The sequence below is a fragment of the Zootermopsis nevadensis genome, unplaced genomic scaffold, assembly GCF_977971745.1.
Source record: "Zootermopsis nevadensis isolate Lab colony 2312 unplaced genomic scaffold, Znev_1.0 Znev_ptg000023l, whole genome shotgun sequence".
Classification (NCBI taxonomy): domain Eukaryota; kingdom Metazoa; phylum Arthropoda; class Insecta; order Blattodea; family Termopsidae; genus Zootermopsis; species Zootermopsis nevadensis.
Window position 1 is genome coordinate 4,759,632 of NW_028259155.1, and position 17,432 is coordinate 4,777,063.

General features: G+C 35.0%; 2 protein-coding genes across 3 annotated transcripts; both read left to right on the plus strand.

The window, feature by feature from the left end:
- The first annotated feature begins 1,952 nt into the window (after positions 1-1,952).
- Positions 1,953-7,208, plus strand: Gip (hydroxypyruvate isomerase-like protein Gip). Of its 2 annotated transcripts, none has more exons than XM_022067087.2 (6): positions 1,953-2,080; positions 2,189-2,457; positions 3,152-3,263; positions 3,934-4,106; positions 5,778-5,897; positions 6,902-7,208. In XM_022067087.2, the coding sequence occupies exons 2-6, from the start codon at positions 2,262-2,264 to the stop codon at positions 7,087-7,089; spliced, it is 789 nt and encodes a 262-aa protein (XP_021922779.2). In that variant the 5' UTR covers positions 1,953-2,080; positions 2,189-2,261; the 3' UTR covers positions 7,090-7,208. The 2 variants fall into 2 exon arrangements, with proteins under 2 accessions (XP_021922779.2, XP_021922780.2); XM_022067088.2 differs by having other exon boundaries at positions 1,966-2,080; positions 2,305-2,457.
- Positions 7,209-7,344: 136 nt separating this feature from the next.
- On the plus strand, positions 7,345-16,852 carry LOC110831270 (tRNA:m(4)X modification enzyme TRM13 homolog). The gene is made up of 8 exons (XM_087354207.1): positions 7,345-8,760; positions 10,424-10,473; positions 12,050-12,240; positions 13,331-13,516; positions 13,738-13,971; positions 14,960-15,096; positions 15,903-16,030; positions 16,390-16,852. The coding sequence occupies exons 1-8, from the start codon at positions 8,641-8,643 to the stop codon at positions 16,598-16,600; spliced, it is 1,257 nt and encodes a 418-aa protein (XP_087210333.1). The 5' UTR covers positions 7,345-8,640; the 3' UTR covers positions 16,601-16,852.
- The last annotated feature ends 580 nt before the right edge of the window (positions 16,853-17,432 follow it).

The window sequence follows — 17,432 nt, forward strand, 5'->3', positions numbered from 1 at the left end:
TAGTTATTTATCAGTTAATAGTGATGTTCACTTCCAGATTCCATTTTTATATATTTTAAGTTGTTTTACATATGTGCGTAAATCGAATATAATATTTTCGATAAGGAACATCACATGATATTTTAATTATCTTAAATTTTAAATTTTAAATTGTGATTAGACGGACAAGAATAATTAATTAAACAAAAGTTTAATAAAATTTCGTTCTATAGAATAGTTAAAATACATTCCATCTTGGCGTTACTAAATTATTTTGATTTTTTTACGAATATATTCACTGCCTCTTCAGAATTAAATTCTAGCCACATTCCAATAACTCGATCCATTTCGTCTGTTTTTATACCTCAGTCGCTGAGAATTATTTCGTGACATGGATTCTGCCGTTGTTGTTGTCGGGGTATGGCGAATGAGCTTCTATGGAGCTTCTAAATACTACACTTTAAACAAAAACGTAAAACTTCCTCCAACTGGAAATAATTATCTCTCTTACTGCACCTTCCAGTAATGGTTTCTACTTCCATCTCGTAGTCATTTGTGCGTATGTAATCAAAACATACATCGGATTAACATAATATTCTAAAAATGTAACAATTTTTTTTATCAAGTTGGTTGTCCCACGTCTACCAGTCCATCATTTCGAAAATATCTCTGCAATAAATAATTCCATGTAGGTCTTTTTATGTAAATGGTCGAACTATAATAAACAGGAACACGTGAGAAATTGTAATGTGTCATCGGCGAAAGAATTTAAACAGATATGCCTTGATTAGATGGATGACCGTTACGTAGCTTAACAACGTACTTTTTAAAACGTGTAAATGTTAAAGTACGTTGGCTTAACAGTGACAAATAACAAAATTCGACAGTCGCCACTTAACAATCAACTTCAGTATAATGAAGTATATTATAACAGCACGGGTCATGGATTATGTTACTTTGGAATCCCAATTCTCGTAGAATTTTGAAGTGTCATTGTTTTCATAGTATGGACGTCTATCAATAATATATGAGATATCATTTCCGGTACATTGCAGTGCTACCATCCCACGAATTCAGGTAGCGAATGATTTAGCTAACAGGGAGAGTATAAATGTTGTTAAAAGCGGTGGACCCTACATCTATTAAACAGTCGTGCAACTTTGACAAAGGTCTATAAATAACCACCCGTACAAACCTTAAAACAAATGAAATTGAATCTGTAAAGAATTTCGTGGAAATAAATTTTGTAGTTGTCTCAGATTCCATAACCTCTAAAAATGACAAAAGTTTTCAGCTGAAGAAGAAAGATATATTTATTAGTATACAGATCGATCAGACATACGACTGAAATGTGTGACGCAGAAGATTGGTTCACGTAGGTTCTGCTCATGGTGACAGTGACCAACTGCAGTACTCATTATACGGAATCGCCCAACATCCAGTTATACTATACTTTGCTTCATTTGTTCCAAATCGTAGTATGAAAATAATTCGTTTCCTTCACCCATTAAAGAAGTACTTTGAAAGCTGCCCGACGGTAGCAGCACTTGTAAAATAGAATGTCTTGCCATGTAATGTCATTGCTGATAATTGTTAGGCAACCATGCATACATCAAAGCTAGCAAGCATCAAAGTGGGTTTCGTGTTATACAGAGGTCTGTGTTGCACAATGTGTGTGCACGTATAATAATTAAAAAGTTCAAATGATGACAAAGAAAAGTATTTTAACCAATTTGTTTTCCATTAGCTTGCCGATTATAGCCCAGTTCGATTTTTCTAGTATTTGCGGAAGAGAGCTGAGGAAAACTGCGAGAACTGTAAACATAAGAATTGTTTGCGCAATGTATATAAAGTAGGAACTCAAAGGTTACACACCTGAAATTACACTATTTTCGTAGGGAATTTAAGAGAGCCCAGGATATTAGAAGAAGTAAATGTTCCTGCCATCTTACAAGTAAAGCAAGTACTACTTGTATTCAACATTCATGTAGGTTATCTATGTTTTGTACATACAGGTGACATAACTGGCGACGTTTGGCGTTTAATCGTTAGCCATGTAAAGTAAATAAGAAAATGATTGATGCTTAATGCATGTACAATGGTAAGATAAGATAAATACATGTTTTTTTGAATTCCATCACTATAGTATAGCAGTTGAAAGTTAATCGAGGCATTACGAAACAACCATAAGCTGTAAATTTGTTTGCAGGAGCATTTATGTCAGTGACTGTACGAGATTCATCTTTTTGCTTAACACAGCAGTGTGAAGACAAGAGTTTATAATGCCACTTAAATTTTGTGCCAACTTATCATTTATGTTCCAAGAGACAGCATCTCTTCTGGAACGATATCAGCTGGCGAGAGATGTAGGTTTTCGTGCTGTGGAATGTGCATTTCCGTATGTACATACAGTCGACGAAGTTGTTGCTGCTCAGAAGAAGGCAAATGTTGAACAAATCCTAATAAATGTTTTTGTAGGTAAGCATATAGCTGTAACCTAACCTCATAATGTTTGTAAGGTGATTTGCTGTGAACGGGCGTAAATGTTAGGAAGATTGGTCTCCCCAAAATTTGACACAGGTTCTGTAACATGTCTTTAATCATGTGGGTAGCATATAAAGCACCCCACCAATCAGACATAGCATTTGGAAATTCTTTTTTGTAAATGTCAATGGAGCAGATTTCATAAGTACTCATCTTCTTTTCTTTTGTTTCACACCTTGATTACTTCCATTCTTCATTCATCACAATATTTTTAAGTATTAAATAACCCAAATGATAAACAACACCATACTGGGATTTAGTGGAATGCACTCCTGCTTCATATTTTGGAGGACCTGGATTCAGACCCAGATTGTGGGTATTCTGGTATCTTCATTGTATTTTTTTAATCGCTCCCAGACAAATTCTGGAATAGCATCTTAAATTAGTTCACATACATTTCCCTCTATATAATTTCGAAGTAATTCTTCAGTCATACTGTCTTTTGGTACTATAAACTAAGCTATTGGCAGTATTGTTATATGCGGCACAGATGAATAAATAAATAAATAAATACTACATGATTAAATATCCTGCAATTATTTATAAATTAGCAAGATGCAAGAATAGAATAGAAACATAAAATTTGTTTACATAGTTATGACAGTAATTTACAGTAAAACATTTTCAGGTGATGTTACCAAAGGTGAGCTGGGATTTGCAGCAATTCCTGGAGCTGAACAGAAATTCAATGATAGCGTTAACCTAGCAATAAAATATGCAAAGGCTTTAAAATGTTCAAGGTATGTATTATATGTGATTAAAAAACATTAACTGTGGTCATTATTTAACAGGGTCTGAAAATTAACAGTGCGTTAATAACAGGCATTAACTTTTAGCAAATAATAAATACCATTAAAGGACAGATATCCAGCCTAGTGATGCATTAGAAATATTGGGCAGCAGATGATAATTTGCATGTTTAATACATCCCTACACATTGAATTTCGTAATGTTGATGCAATTAACTGCAGTAGAACAGTGATATTGAAAGGTATTTCAAAGCACAGTGTAGAATTTTGCATGTTTTATTCAGTTTCAACCCTTTGAAGCCCAAAGCTTATCAAAATAGTATTTGTTAATTCAGTCCTTACCTCAAAGAAAACACAACACTTTACCATTACAAAGATTAACTTGTTAATGCTAATCAACGAAATAATTGTTTTTTACAATGAGAATGATATGAAACCTGTAAGTACAAAACAAAGAGTTAATAATTGTTGAAGCATCTGGTACATATAGTTACCATTGGGCTTTAAATGTTTAATAAGGTAGCATAGCATGGTGGTATGGTTCGCAGTGATTTTTGTGAGCTTTCAGTGTTTTCATGCTTTATGTAATAACTCCAGGGGAAGTGCAGACAAAAAGTGTTGACATTATTACATACAATTTTTATTTGCTTTAATTTTTCAGCATCCATGTAATGTCCGGTGCTGTCGAGAAAGTGGATGAAGAAAATGTGAAAACATATGAAAAGAACATAAAACATGCGGCATCACTGTTTGAAAAGGAAAATATTCTTGGTCTAATAGAGCCCATCAACCCTTACTCAGTTCCAAATTATTACATGAACAGTTTTTATAAAGGTATTGAAATATTCAATGAAATTAACAGGGGTGAAAGAACTTTATTGAATAATTTTTAATATTATCCAAACATTTTAGCCCTAATGACGAGCAGCAGCGACGTCTGAAACATGGATGAACTTCTACGAGACTACACAATGCTACAGTCCAGAATACAGCCATCTTTTTACTTATTTATAAAGTGAAGCTTTCACGGCGACCGAAGTTGATGGCAGACTCTCGGGCTACAAGCCGCGTCAGGTGGCTGAATGGTGGAGGATATGGTTTATTCACCGTTCAGCCACCTGACGCGGTGTAACCCGAGAGTCTTTCAACAATCTCTTTACTTACTACCGTAAGAACTTCAAATCCTACTTAATTTTAGTTGCTGTCTAGTTTAAATGGGTAACTCAGTCAGTATAGTGACTTGACTACTGACTGGATGACTGGGATTTGATCCCTGACAGAGACAGAGGATTTTTTCCTCTAGCCTCTGTGTCCAGACCAGTTCTGGACCCACTCAGCCTCCTGTCCAATAGGAACTGTGGCTGGTAGGGGCTTGACACTGACCACCAACCCCTATCCAATGACGAGATTAAGAATGAGTAGGAGCTATAACGCCTCTCACCCCAAATGCGTACATGGTGTATAACGGGAGAGTTTTATTTGTCTATTTTTTTAAGTTAATATTTCAAGATTTTTGGATGCCCATACCTGATGATCATGATTGAAGTTAAAAGATATTTATAAATTCATACTTCATAACAACAAAGTCTGTATTAACCAGCATAAGGTTGTAAGCAGCAAATATATTTGAGATCTGATTTAGTAAATGTTAACTTTAATTTATTTAGTAAGTGTAGCCTTAAAATTTTTAGTGTCACATTGTTGCTATCTTTTAATACCCAAATAAAGTTTCATTGTATCTCATGTTGTGAATTCTAATATTGAAAAAGTAATAATATATATTTTGTGTTATTACTTTTAAAGAATGAAGGACATTAATAAGTTTATGTCAGCACAAAGTTTGAAGTAATCTGCATTGCACTGTACCACTTCCAGAGTTAACAAGACTGCCATTTGGATACATTAAATTTCCAAACTTAAAAGAATTTCGGTTTGGAGTAACAGCCACTTCATTTTTCAACAAGTTTAATATTTAGTTGTATTCATTATGTGTTTTACTTTAGAAATTTTACATATTTTGATTTGTGCACGAAAGACAACCTGAAGACACTACAAATATGTAGGTTATGTTTACTGTCTTTATGACTGTAGAAGTTAATATCAAATAAATAAATAAATATGATTAAAAATTTCTGATATTAGAACATGTTTGTATAATTTTCTTTGGAGATCAGTTTCTTTCATAAATTTTCTATAATTTTTCTTAACCTGACTAGCTCCAGGATAACTACGTGATCAACATCTTCCTCAGGCTTATATAAAGTTATCAGTAGAAGTCATGCTGCTACTGTGCCTTAAATTTAGTCTCACCAATACCTTAATAGCTTAAAATAACCCATGATTGTATTTTCAATTTCATATACAGTTATTTTGTCATTCTGAGCTACATAACCTATAAATTTAATGAATTATCATTAAATAACCCAAGAAAATGAACTGTGTGTTGAAAACCTAAACATGTTGAATTTATTCATTCATCTTGTGTCTCTTTCCAATTTTCCCCAGGTCTTGAGGTGGTGAAGAAAGTTAACAGTTCGAACTTGAAGCTCATGTTGGACATATTTCATCTGCAGCAGTTGCATGGAAATCTGACTCACAACATCAAGGAGCTGCTGCCATATGTTGGTGAGTGAGTGAGCAATTCTTATAGCATATTACGATCCAAGGCTGTATTTAGAGAGGATTTATATATGAGTTAAATTCAATGTCTGGTATAAAAAGTGAAAAATTGTTTCTTGTTTTATTGCAAAATTTACTTATCTTTGTATGTTAAAAGTACAAATATTTTATTTTTGTTTACTAACATTTTAATTACATTCATTAACCACTATGAGTCGGGGTAGCTCGATCAGTATAGTGACTGGCTAACAGACTGGACTACCAGGGTTGGGTCTCCAATGGGGTCAAAGGATATTTCCTCTAGCCTCTGCGTCGAAGCTGGCTCTGGGGCCCACCCGACCTCCTATGCAATGTGTACCAGGGTCCTTTCCTGGAGATAAAGCAAGGCCGGGCATGACGCCAACCACTCTCCCCATCTAGTGCCAAGGTTGAGAATGAGTAGGAGCTATACCTCTGCTCCCCCCAAGCACCTGCGTGGCATATAGTGGGACAGCTTTACTTTTGTTACTTTTCATTAACCACTTCCCCGATTATTTTTTTCAATATTAATCAATAAGTTATATTTTTATTTTATGTTTGAAATATACCCACAAAAATTAAATTAAATTACTAGTATTTGCTCTGATGCAAAACATTTAATTGTACTGTTCAAAATGTTGTTTATATAATTATTACCTGAGTTACCGTACGATCACTTTTCATTGTATGTAAACATTAAGTTATTCACAATCACAGCGCACATGTGTCTGCACAGGAACGCCATTGTATTTCATTCTTGTCAAGTCCTTTAAATCTTCAAGTTTCAAGATATCCATGTTCCCCTGATGATGGTTGTGGTAGGCTGAAACATGTCAGGAATTAAATAAAACAAATATTTAATATTTCTGGTTAGAGTCTAATGGTCTCTTTAGTAATATTGTGTTAAATATAATAGTATGCTACTGAACATAACACTGACAGTTGTGTAGCATCTTTTTTTTTTACCATTTCTTAAAATTATATTTTTTTAGGTCACATCCAAATAGCACAAGTGCCAGATCGTAATGAACCGAATACAAGCGGAGAAATTGACTACCGGTACGTCTTTTCTCTGCTAGAGAAGTTGGGTTATGACGGCTGGATTGGACTGGAATACAAGCCAGCAGGAAACACAGAGGAAGGGCTTAAATGGGTTCAAGAGTTCAACATGAGACTCTGAATTTGAAGCATCTACTGATCGCTTTATCCAAGTTATACAATGCATGTAATGCAAAAATCACTAACCATCTTGAAGAAATGTAGCCATTTGTATTATTTGTTAAATTTTTATCTTAAAAATCTTAGTTTTATTTAATTTCAACTGACATACTGTCTTCGGTCCACCTCAACATTCATACCTTTCTGAAGCCATAGAGGAAAATAAATCCATGGGTGTGATATCCTTTGTGACCTTGGGGGAAGTTCAATGGATTTTTATCTGCCTATTATTCTTCCTTCAACTGTTGCATTGATGTATTTGTGTGTGGAGGATGATGAGGCCCTTGGGGAAAAATTTAATTGAAATCTTCCATTGCATTCTGACCAGCTACCTTTTGTTACGTTAGCTGGATGGTTAAATGTTTATTGTCAGTTACAGCTACACAGTATGAGAAATTAAATTAATATTTGTATGGTAAATATGAGGGCAGGAGTATATGCATAGTCTGATAACACCCCAAACAACAAATTTTTGTTGTACTTCTCTTGTTCTTTGCCAAGGACACATGGTAATGAAACGCTTAAGTCATAATTCAGATACAGTTTATATATTGTTATGTCAAAACATTTATTTCCTGTAGGAACAGTTATTCAAAATAACTTGTGTAAGTAACCTTTACCTCGGACAGACGGACCTAACAGAAAGCAACAGAGTATAGGACCGAATGGAAGAGGAGAATTGAGGAGGCCATGGACCGAATATGGACCAGAGAGCCATAAAAGAAGAAGAAGAAGTAACCTTTAATACAGTCAATTTTAAAGATTACTGACATTGGTGTGTTACAATTGGGATAACTAAATTCTTGGACTATGTCCATCATCTGTGTTTTAAAGAGAATGCTACGTTTCGGAAGCTGTATCTGCTTCATCCTTAAGTTGAAAAGGAGGAGAGTTACACCTACTCAGTTGGGTGTGTTAGAAAGAGCTAACCTCAATCCCCCTTCCTATGTACAGTTGTGCAGTTACTACAAAATTTGATATTCAAGAGAAAAAATAGATAGCCTTGTAATGTCATATTTATTCAGCTTTGGAAACATGCAGTGTGTGTACATTAACCAAAACTCAAACAATTTTTTTATGTAATTCTTTTTATACACCTCAGATATGTACCACCTGTACATCTCTTTCTAGGAGTTTCATAGAGTACAATGAAAAAACGAACAGAATCATTTCCCATTTTTAATAGCCGTGCCTCAGATTTTTAAAAAAATAATTTATTTCCGAATTAAAGTAATATAAATGTCTAAAACATCGTATTTGCCTTCTGGCTTATCTTTCAATGTTTTGGAGGTTCTACAGTAAGCATAATGACGACTGAGCTACCGCCGTCAAAGTCTTGGTATTTATATACCCAGGAAAGATGGCAGCACAATAACGCAATGTGTATAACCAAAACATTCACTTATTGCTAGGTCGCTCGTTGGTGTACAGAGATTTTTATGGTGTTAATGTTAAGTAGTTTTGGTGGGAATACGTTATAGGGTTTATTTACCATACGCTGGAAGTCAAAGAAATGCAGTGTCAGTATCATGTAAAAAGGAAAAACAGGTTGTGTAAAATGACCGTTAAAGAAGGTGAAAAGTTTTGTGGTCAACACATGGTTTTTGACAGCAGTACCGATAGTAATGATAATGTAAGTTAAAATACTAATATTCGAGTTAAGTTCTTGGCGTGAAGCTTCAGCATTTACATACGTTAGAAATATTTTGTGTAGGCAATTATGGTAATCCAGAAACAATTCTATCTTCGTAATTTTTTTATGCTCTTAATTTTTTCTGGAATGCAGTTTTGATTTATTACTATCTTTCCCAGATGTTTGAACTTTGTCACATTTTTGATGATTTATTAGCAACCCTTATGTTAGAATTTTGGCCTGATAAGCGTACACACACACACATATACCATACCTAGTTTTATACATTTAGACCACTTTCTTGCTAGCATATAACATATAAAAGCATATAAAAGAAATTGTATTTTTATGATATTTATGTTTTTGTCCAATAAATCATCAGTATGGACCAGAAACAGATGTATCTGATTCACTTCCAATCATGCTTTTTTTTGTTTTTTTAGACCTTGCTAATGACATCTAAAGCAAGTTACAAAGCATTGGAGAAAAAGCATCTTTTTCTGACCATTTCGAATAACAACTGCATCAGACCAATTTTTGCCTGAATGGACCTTGCTATTCCTTTTGTTTTTTTCTAGAATTTACTATGACAAGTCATTCATACCTGGGCATGTTGGTACACTTTCCCACAAGTGCCTAATGATGCAAGGTTTTTAGAGGATGGTGCACCAGCACATATCAGAAACATCATCCATAAGCTTTTAGATAAAGCTTTCTGAACAAAAAAATTGGAGGAAACTATGACCCAGCATAGCCTTCTCCAAGGTCACCGAACCTAACACCACTGGGTTTTTTTCTGTATGGGAACATAAAGAACATCACCTTTCAAGAGAAAATTTTAGATATTCAGATACTGTGACTTTGCTTGGCATGGGCAATTACAGCAGTGACAGGTGCTATGTTCAACAACGTGGTAGGAGGTCGAGTATCACCTCGATGGCTGCTCAGCTGTGAATGGTGCTTGTATCGAAATGCAGTAGATGATGCCAACGTATGGGAGAGAAACTTGGACATTGACGCTGTTCAATAGTCAGGATATTTTGTCTTTGTAATATATATTTGTGCACATGTAATTTTTTTTTTAATTTAACGCCTTTGTACAACTCCCTATACTCTCAAACACTGTTAATTATGAAAATGGCAGTCTTCTGAGTTGTTGCAACGTGTAGTCTTGTAGAATGTTACCAACATTTCAGAGGTCCTTGTGGTTAGAGTGTCTCCTATAACTTTAACCATCTCCATGTGCACAACTTACACGTCACCCTGATGATGGAAGCAGCAAGGACCTCTGATTTGTTTTTACCAATTTGTGAAAGTGTGTTTTTGGTACTTGTGGGTTATCGAGACACATCGCTTTAAAAATAGGTTAGGTTAGGTTAGGTTAGGTTAGTTGTCATTTATTGAAATAAAATATAATAACTTTCAAGTATATGTCATTTATCCACACACATTAACCTAACTTAACGTAACCTAAACTATTTTTAAAGCGATGTGTCCCAATAACCCACAAGTACCGTGTTTTTTTTAAAAACAGTTCTTCAATTTATTTTTTATTATTGTAGCGACTGAAATATAGTGATTTTAGCAGAGTATTATGAAGATATTTTTGTGTTTATTAAGTTTTTTTATTCCTGAAATTTGTGATTTTCCTTCCTGTTTGCAGTCAAAAGAAATTAAGCACACGCGAGTGGAGTGTCCTTATGACAATAAACAGTAAGTATCATTAATATGAACAGTATACTTTATTTTGTATTGCCTTCTCATACATATATCATGAATCAATGTATTGTATCCGGACTGCGGTTTTGAAAAGCAAAAGTACAGTTTTTAAATATTTATGATTTTCCTTCTTTAAAGCTTAACAATGAGCCACGGTGGTCTAGCGGTTAGAACGCTGGCCTTGTAATCCTGGGGTCTCGGGTTCGATTCCCGGCGGTGCCCGAATTTATAACTTGTGTTGGGCAAGGCCGTGGTCTAGGCAACACGGAGTTTTCCTCCGGGGGCATCCCAACAATTACTCCATTCACACACAGAAGAAGGCAATGGCAAACCACTTCTGGATCATCTGCCAAGAACGTATATGAACAGGTCCCAGTCCGAGAAAAGGACGGAAGGATCCTGTTCATATGGACCTGTCGTCAGACAGAACACTGAATAAAAAAAAAGCTTAACATGGTCACCATATAAGTATATATATCTTTGTATGCTGAGGATGCATCAATCGATGACAAGGGACCCATTAACATTATTATGTTTCTTGTATAATAGATTAAATATATCTGAAAGAACACTTTACAGTGAAATGTCCATGTTAGATTACCTTTAATCAAGAAAACCTTAAATGGATGAAAGAAAATGCCTCATTTTTTATTAAAACATTTGAAGTATGTAATATTTGCATGATATGTTTGTGTGTTACAACAAACAAAGTACAACCGTAACAAGAAAATGGATTCTTACATAACAGTTGTATTATTTCTTGAAATAATCAGCTTCTTCAGTCTCTGCAATTTTGTCTTCTTTGTCAACAGCTGCTTATTTCTTCAGTGGTCATTATTGCTGTAGTCAAAGGGTCATGATCACAGTTACTAAAGACTTTAAATTGAAGTTATGGGTTTTATGTTATCTTCTTCCAGTCTTCTTCTCCTTAATCCAAACATTCGGCCAACTGTTTATAAGTGTTAAAAAATACTACAGAGCTTACCGAAATCTCTGAAGACATTATCATGTGCTCTGCTTGCAGCACATAGTGAAATAACTGACCTATGAATCATGAAATTGTTATGTGCATTAAGCAGTTTTGTATAAACATTTAAGAAAAGAATCTTTGCTGCCTGGGTTTTAACCATCAGTAAATGTGCCCTGGTAGCAGTAATACGCATTATATGACTTGTCAGTTAATCTTTAGTATTAATTATATACATAAATTATGTCTTTCTTGGTGTAACATTAAACAGTTTTTGAACCAGCTGAGTGGTTTTACATAATAAAATCATTTAATACTATACTATAAGAAACTAATTAATAAAAACTGAAATTTCCAATAATGTACATAATCATGTAAGATTTGAGGTTTTCACAGCGGTGAGTCTGAAGATTGCTGTCTTCTGGGTTGTTACGCCGTGTAGTGTGGTAGAAGTTTATAGACGTTTCAGAGGTCATGCTGCCTCCATCACCAGGGCCTGATGACTGAGGCAGCATGACCTCTGAAACGTCTATAAACTTCTACCACACTACACGGCGCAACAACCCAGAAGACAGTAATCTACGTAATCGTATTTCTGTACAGTTCCTGCTATGTGAACAAACTTCAGAAGCATATGGCTGTCTGCAATTCAAGACCAAAAGAAAATCCTCCCTTCATCATTCCTGGGATCAACTGCGGTGATCAGGACATCGGTCGAAACTGTCGGAAACTTGCTGACTTAAGCGCAGATGAGTTGGCACTGCTCATTCAAAAAATTGAATTTGTGTATAATAGTAAGTCAGTAATGTTGTATAACTTATCTATATCGCAAAGTTACTTGTATAACGTTCTTCTCCATGTTTTTTCTTCTTAGCATTTAAAACGGGCTTAAGAAAGTGAGTGGCGTAAGAATGACATTGCATATATTTTGACCACTTTATAGTTATAATGTGGATACTTAAGCTCTTAGGATAATCCTGTATTCTTTAATTTCTTGCTAAAGTTTTCGTAACACTGGGTTTTTTAATAAGTGGAGTGTGAGATGGCCATCTAATGTTATGTAGATGAAAACCATATGTATCAAAATAAATAAGAGGTCTAACCCCCCCTCCCATTCTACTTTCCATGTAGAGAGCAGAGTTTGTTTTCATATTTCTGAAAGTAAATACGTAAAATATTGGAGATTTTTATAGAGGTATTAATGAATTTAACAACTGCCTTCGTAGAATTAATGTTGTAAAAGATGAGAACAATAATCTAATTGCAGATTCAGTTTGTAAAATTAATTCAGTACAGGAGGTTAATATTAATCAAGTTTAAATACATACAACTGAGCCTAAATTTTTGGGGTTAAAATTGTTATAGGAAAGTTGAAAAGGAATAAATCTTCAGCTACTGATGACAAATTAGGTTCCATGCAAGGCAACTAATATCTTGACTAGTCGAATAACTATCGATTTCATAACTCTGCTCCATGTGGTTAGTTGAAATTAGAAATAAATGTGAAAACACTGGGGTCTGGAGGAGACTATTTTTATATGAAAATTGGCCAAGTTTAAATTCCACAGTTTTAGGAAATTATTTACATAACTTTTAAAACACTCTGTGTCAGACTTCCGGCACAGACATTGACCTCAAGGGGGAGTATGTGGAGTGTGTTGAAGTGTGAATGTGTGGCTGACGTTATCTCTTAGTCTATTCCAGGCAAACCCAATCAAATCTGAATGATCCTCTTTTCACCAGCGTTATTTTAAGGCAATAGCAAATTTCTTGTTAAGGTAACATTTAATCGTGTTTATTTCTCTGATCATCAAATATTTCTAATAGTCATTTGTCGTATAATTGTTTTGTTTCATATACCATACTATATATAATTTATTACAGACCGTGTACCTCCAATTGAAAGGGAGATCTTACATCATGTGGTATTATCGGAGGAGTTGAAAAATTCCAGTTATGGACCAAATAAAATGAAGCATTTGCTCCAAAACTCCTCATTATTGGGACATGCTGAAAAATCTGGTCTGCTTCATCAAAATACTGTGTTTATTGAATTTGGTGCTGGAAGGGGTATGTATGTAGAAATAGCAGTCACCTGGATATATATGTTTAGGTTGTAAATTTGGTTGTTTTTATTTTAAAACTGTCTTTGGAGACGTGTGTCTGTTATTCTTTACCAAAAGCCAAGAATCTCTAAGTGTTCTTTTCTGTTTTCCGTTCAGCTCATTTAATCTGAACCAATCAATCTAGTGTTCCAGATTTTAATCTTATGCCAACATGCTTCCTTTCAGGCCAGCTTAGTTATTATATCGCAAAGACGATGCAGGAAGACAATAGCTGCTTGTTGCTTCTGATTGATCGTGCCAGTCAGCGCCACAAATTTGATAACAAACTCAAAGATTCTTCGACACTTTGCAAACGTATTCGCGCAGACATATCAGACCTTTGTCTAGAATTTATTCCAATTTTACACCAATACAAGAGGATAGTGTCCCTTGGGAAACATCTTTGTGGATCAGCTACAGGTGAAGTATGACTACACAAGCAGAACATAAATTCTCACTGCTTTATCAGCCCGTGAGTTGGAATTACAAATCTTGTTCCATGTTTTGTTCATTTATATTGTTGTATCATTTGATTGAATTATTTCTGTCTTTCCTATTCCTGAAATGCACAATGTAGTCACTTAAACTCTTTTATAAATATCAGCCAAGGTCACCATCTATACACTTAACATCACTTCAGTTAATTCTTTATATATGGTAAGTGTGGAGAAGGCTTGGTATTTTTATCTTCTACCCCTTTGTTTATAAATGGGAATAACAATTTACGGTGCAATCTGGTTATTTATATTATATTACACCAGTTCACATATTTATAGCATTTTGTTTTAGTTCTCCATGACTTAACCTGCTACTCCATACATCTCTTCCTGGCGATGCGTCTCTATTTTGCGAACATTACTGGCTGGAATTATAATTATGCTGACACTCATTCAGTATGCCCCACTTAATGGTACCTGCACCTTGTCGTGGTGGTGGGGCTTGAGTACCTCAGTGACCCCAAGAGCTACTGGTAGGGCCTCCCTAGCCAGATTGGTCGAGGGGGAGAGGTCAGACTAAGACACGTACCCTGGTCCTCCAGGTTGGGGGTTGTTCGCAAGGCTAACGACCTTGCACCGTAAAAAGGAAGATGTTTCGAAACCTCAATCAAAGCCTCGGACAGACGGACCTAGAAGAGGACCGAATGGAAGAGGAGAAATGAGGAGGCCATGGACCGAATACGGACCGGAGACCCATAGAAGAAGAAGTCATTCAGTATGACATGAGAAAACCTAGGAGAACCGATTGTAACCTCAGGGTCAGATTGATTGTTAATCCACCGACAGACATTCATTACCATTCGACTTCTTTTGATTACCGCATCACTTTATTTCTTAGGGTTTTTAAACTGATACTCTGCAGTTTTTGCCATTTGTTGGCATAGCAGTAGTGATGTATATTTCACTTTCAGACCTTGCATTACGGTGCGTGGTTAATTGTAACGAAGTGGAAGAGGGGAGAAGTGTTACCGCTGATGGAATTCTCATGGCACTGTGTTGTCATCATCGCTGTGACTGGAACTCATATACTGGCAAAGATTTCATGTTGGTATGTTCGTTATGATTATCATTAATGGAACTATGATTATTGTGGAAATGATTAATAATAAAGCATGTTGGTGTAAAGCAGAATATCTGACTCTCAATCATAATTTAATCAGATTTCCGTCCCATCTGTCCCAATGGAATATTTTCAAAATATTTGTAGTTACCAGGACAGGATAGTAATTTTTAACCTATTTTCTGAGATATCTTGAGTTTTGTGTTTTACAAAAAGAATATTAACCTAAGTTAATTCTGCTTCATATTTTTTCTTTATTCAGGTCATGATGAAAATATGTATATGAATTTCTAGGTGTCAGTAAATTACATTCTGCTGTACATTTTTAAGTTACGTGTGTATATATTTTTATGCTAGATCGCATGCAAATAGGAAGACATTTATGCTTCTGTAGCATGTCCCCTCCTAGCTGCAGTGATATTTGTGTACTGTGATTGTAAATTATTTTATTTTTTCAAACAATGGAAATTGATGTTGGTTCTTACGAGAACAGAAGCAAGATAACTTGGGATAATAATTATTATAATTATGGAAATATTTTGTATAGTACTATTAAATTTTTGCATCAAAACACATGTCTATAATTTCATTTCAGTGGGTATATTCTGAAATAAAGAATATGATTTCTTAGATAATGTTTTTGGGGAAAAAATTAATCAGGGAAGTGGTTAAATAGGCGATGGTTACAAATACTAGTGACAGTCCTTTGACATGCCTGTCTTCAGATTTGTATGGTGTTTAAACTGTATGTATTTATATCTTATGGAGCATATATTCTTTCCCTTGATTTTCAGGCTCAGGGTTTCACAGCTGATGATTTTGATGTAATGAGTGGAATAACAAGTTGGGCGACTTGTGGGCCTGCATACAGTAGAGAAATGTCGATCCCTGAAGAATATGGTAGTCATGGCCACGTACAAAGGTAAGAAGATAACACAGTAAGAAAAAGAAAGAATGTTCACTTGTTAATTTATTATTTTACTGTGTAGGATTTGACGATTTCATTGCGGTAAGTCTGAAGATGGCTGTCTTCTGGGTTGTAGCGCCGTGTAGTCTGGTAGAACAGACTACATGGTGCAACAACCCAGAAGACAGCCATCTTCATAACGGATTTTGTATTCTTAACGAAAGGGAGAGTCGTAAAACTGAACCTGGACTGCTTAAAAATTTATTGACTTATGGACTTCTTTACGACACATTTCAAGACGAGACTCATCCTCCGTAGTATTTTACTGTATGGATATTTTAGTGTACTTACAACTTTAACTGTATCTATTGTAGACCTACCCACTTAATTCCAACTGATGACGAAAGAAAGATAATTGGAAGGAAAAGTAAAGCCATATTTAATTATGGACGGCAAATGTATCTTGAGAGCCATGGCTACAAGTGCAGACTGATTGAATATGTTACCGAGGAGACATCACCAGAGAATGTTTGCGTACTGGCACAGAGGGTTATTCCACATTCAACACCCCAAGTATCACTTTAAACATCATCATTTGATACGTACAAAGATATTTATGTTTGATTATAGGATTTGAGGTTTTTATGATGATTTTAACATAGAAAAAGTCAAGTAAGGTAGTTATCAGTACAACATACAACCATAATACTTCATGGCACTATAACTCGGAAAACCATTATCTACTACTGACTACTCGGCTGTCTAAGATTTGTTCTGTTGTTAAGTAACTAAATATTAATTTGTATTATTGCAATAAAATTGTTGTATAATATTTAATTTAAAATGTTATGCTTTTAATTTTAACTCTGGTGCATGGTTACAGAATGTTAAAGTTGTTTTTTTTTTCCCTCCACAAAATATATTTGAAACATATACAGTATTTGTTCAAACATTTTGGAATGGTTTTGAAAGTTTTATCTCCTTATCCATAGAGAAGCAAACATTCTGCAATGTGAACTGTAGTGCATACTATTAATAAATTCAGTAAAGTTGCAAAGTATCATTTAAGCGATTCCCTGAATCAGTGAAGTAAAGATGTCCCACTATATGCCATGTAGGTGAGAAAAGATTTTAAAAGTGAAATTTACAAAACGTTTTTGTTTTGTGCGTTTTTTGGACAATTTTAAGCATTTTTTGATTTTTTGAGTATTTTCGAATTTTTCAAAATTTCTTTCAAAAATTTCCCCAACGGATGCATGGCAGAACCGGTCTCTGTTGGACTGTCATATATACTGTCTCTGACAAACGCGGTCTGTGCCTGATGCGATCTCTGCACTAACTGGTCTGTTAATGACACGGTCCCTGACGTGTCGTCTCTGCACAATAACGTGTGCAGCAGACACCTATTAAGGCGGAG

Coding starts and splice junctions, on each gene's coding strand:
- Gip (XM_022067087.2), top strand. CDS start 2,262: ATGCCACTTAAATTTTGTGCCAACTTATCATTTATGTTCCAAGAGACA. Junction 4,107..5,777: donor CATGAACAGTTTTTATAAAG/GTATTGAAATAT, acceptor AATTTTCCCCAG/GTCTTGAGGTGGTGAAGAAA. Junction 5,898..6,901: donor GGAGCTGCTGCCATATGTTG/GTGAGTGAGTGA, acceptor ATATTTTTTTAG/GTCACATCCAAATAGCACAA.
- LOC110831270 (XM_087354207.1), top strand. CDS start 8,641: ATGCAGTGTCAGTATCATGTAAAAAGGAAAAACAGGTTGTGTAAAATG. Junction 12,241..13,330: donor AATTGAATTTGTGTATAATA/GTAAGTCAGTAA, acceptor AATTTATTACAG/ACCGTGTACCTCCAATTGAA. Junction 13,972..14,959: donor TCTTTGTGGATCAGCTACAG/GTGAAGTATGAC, acceptor TTTCACTTTCAG/ACCTTGCATTACGGTGCGTG.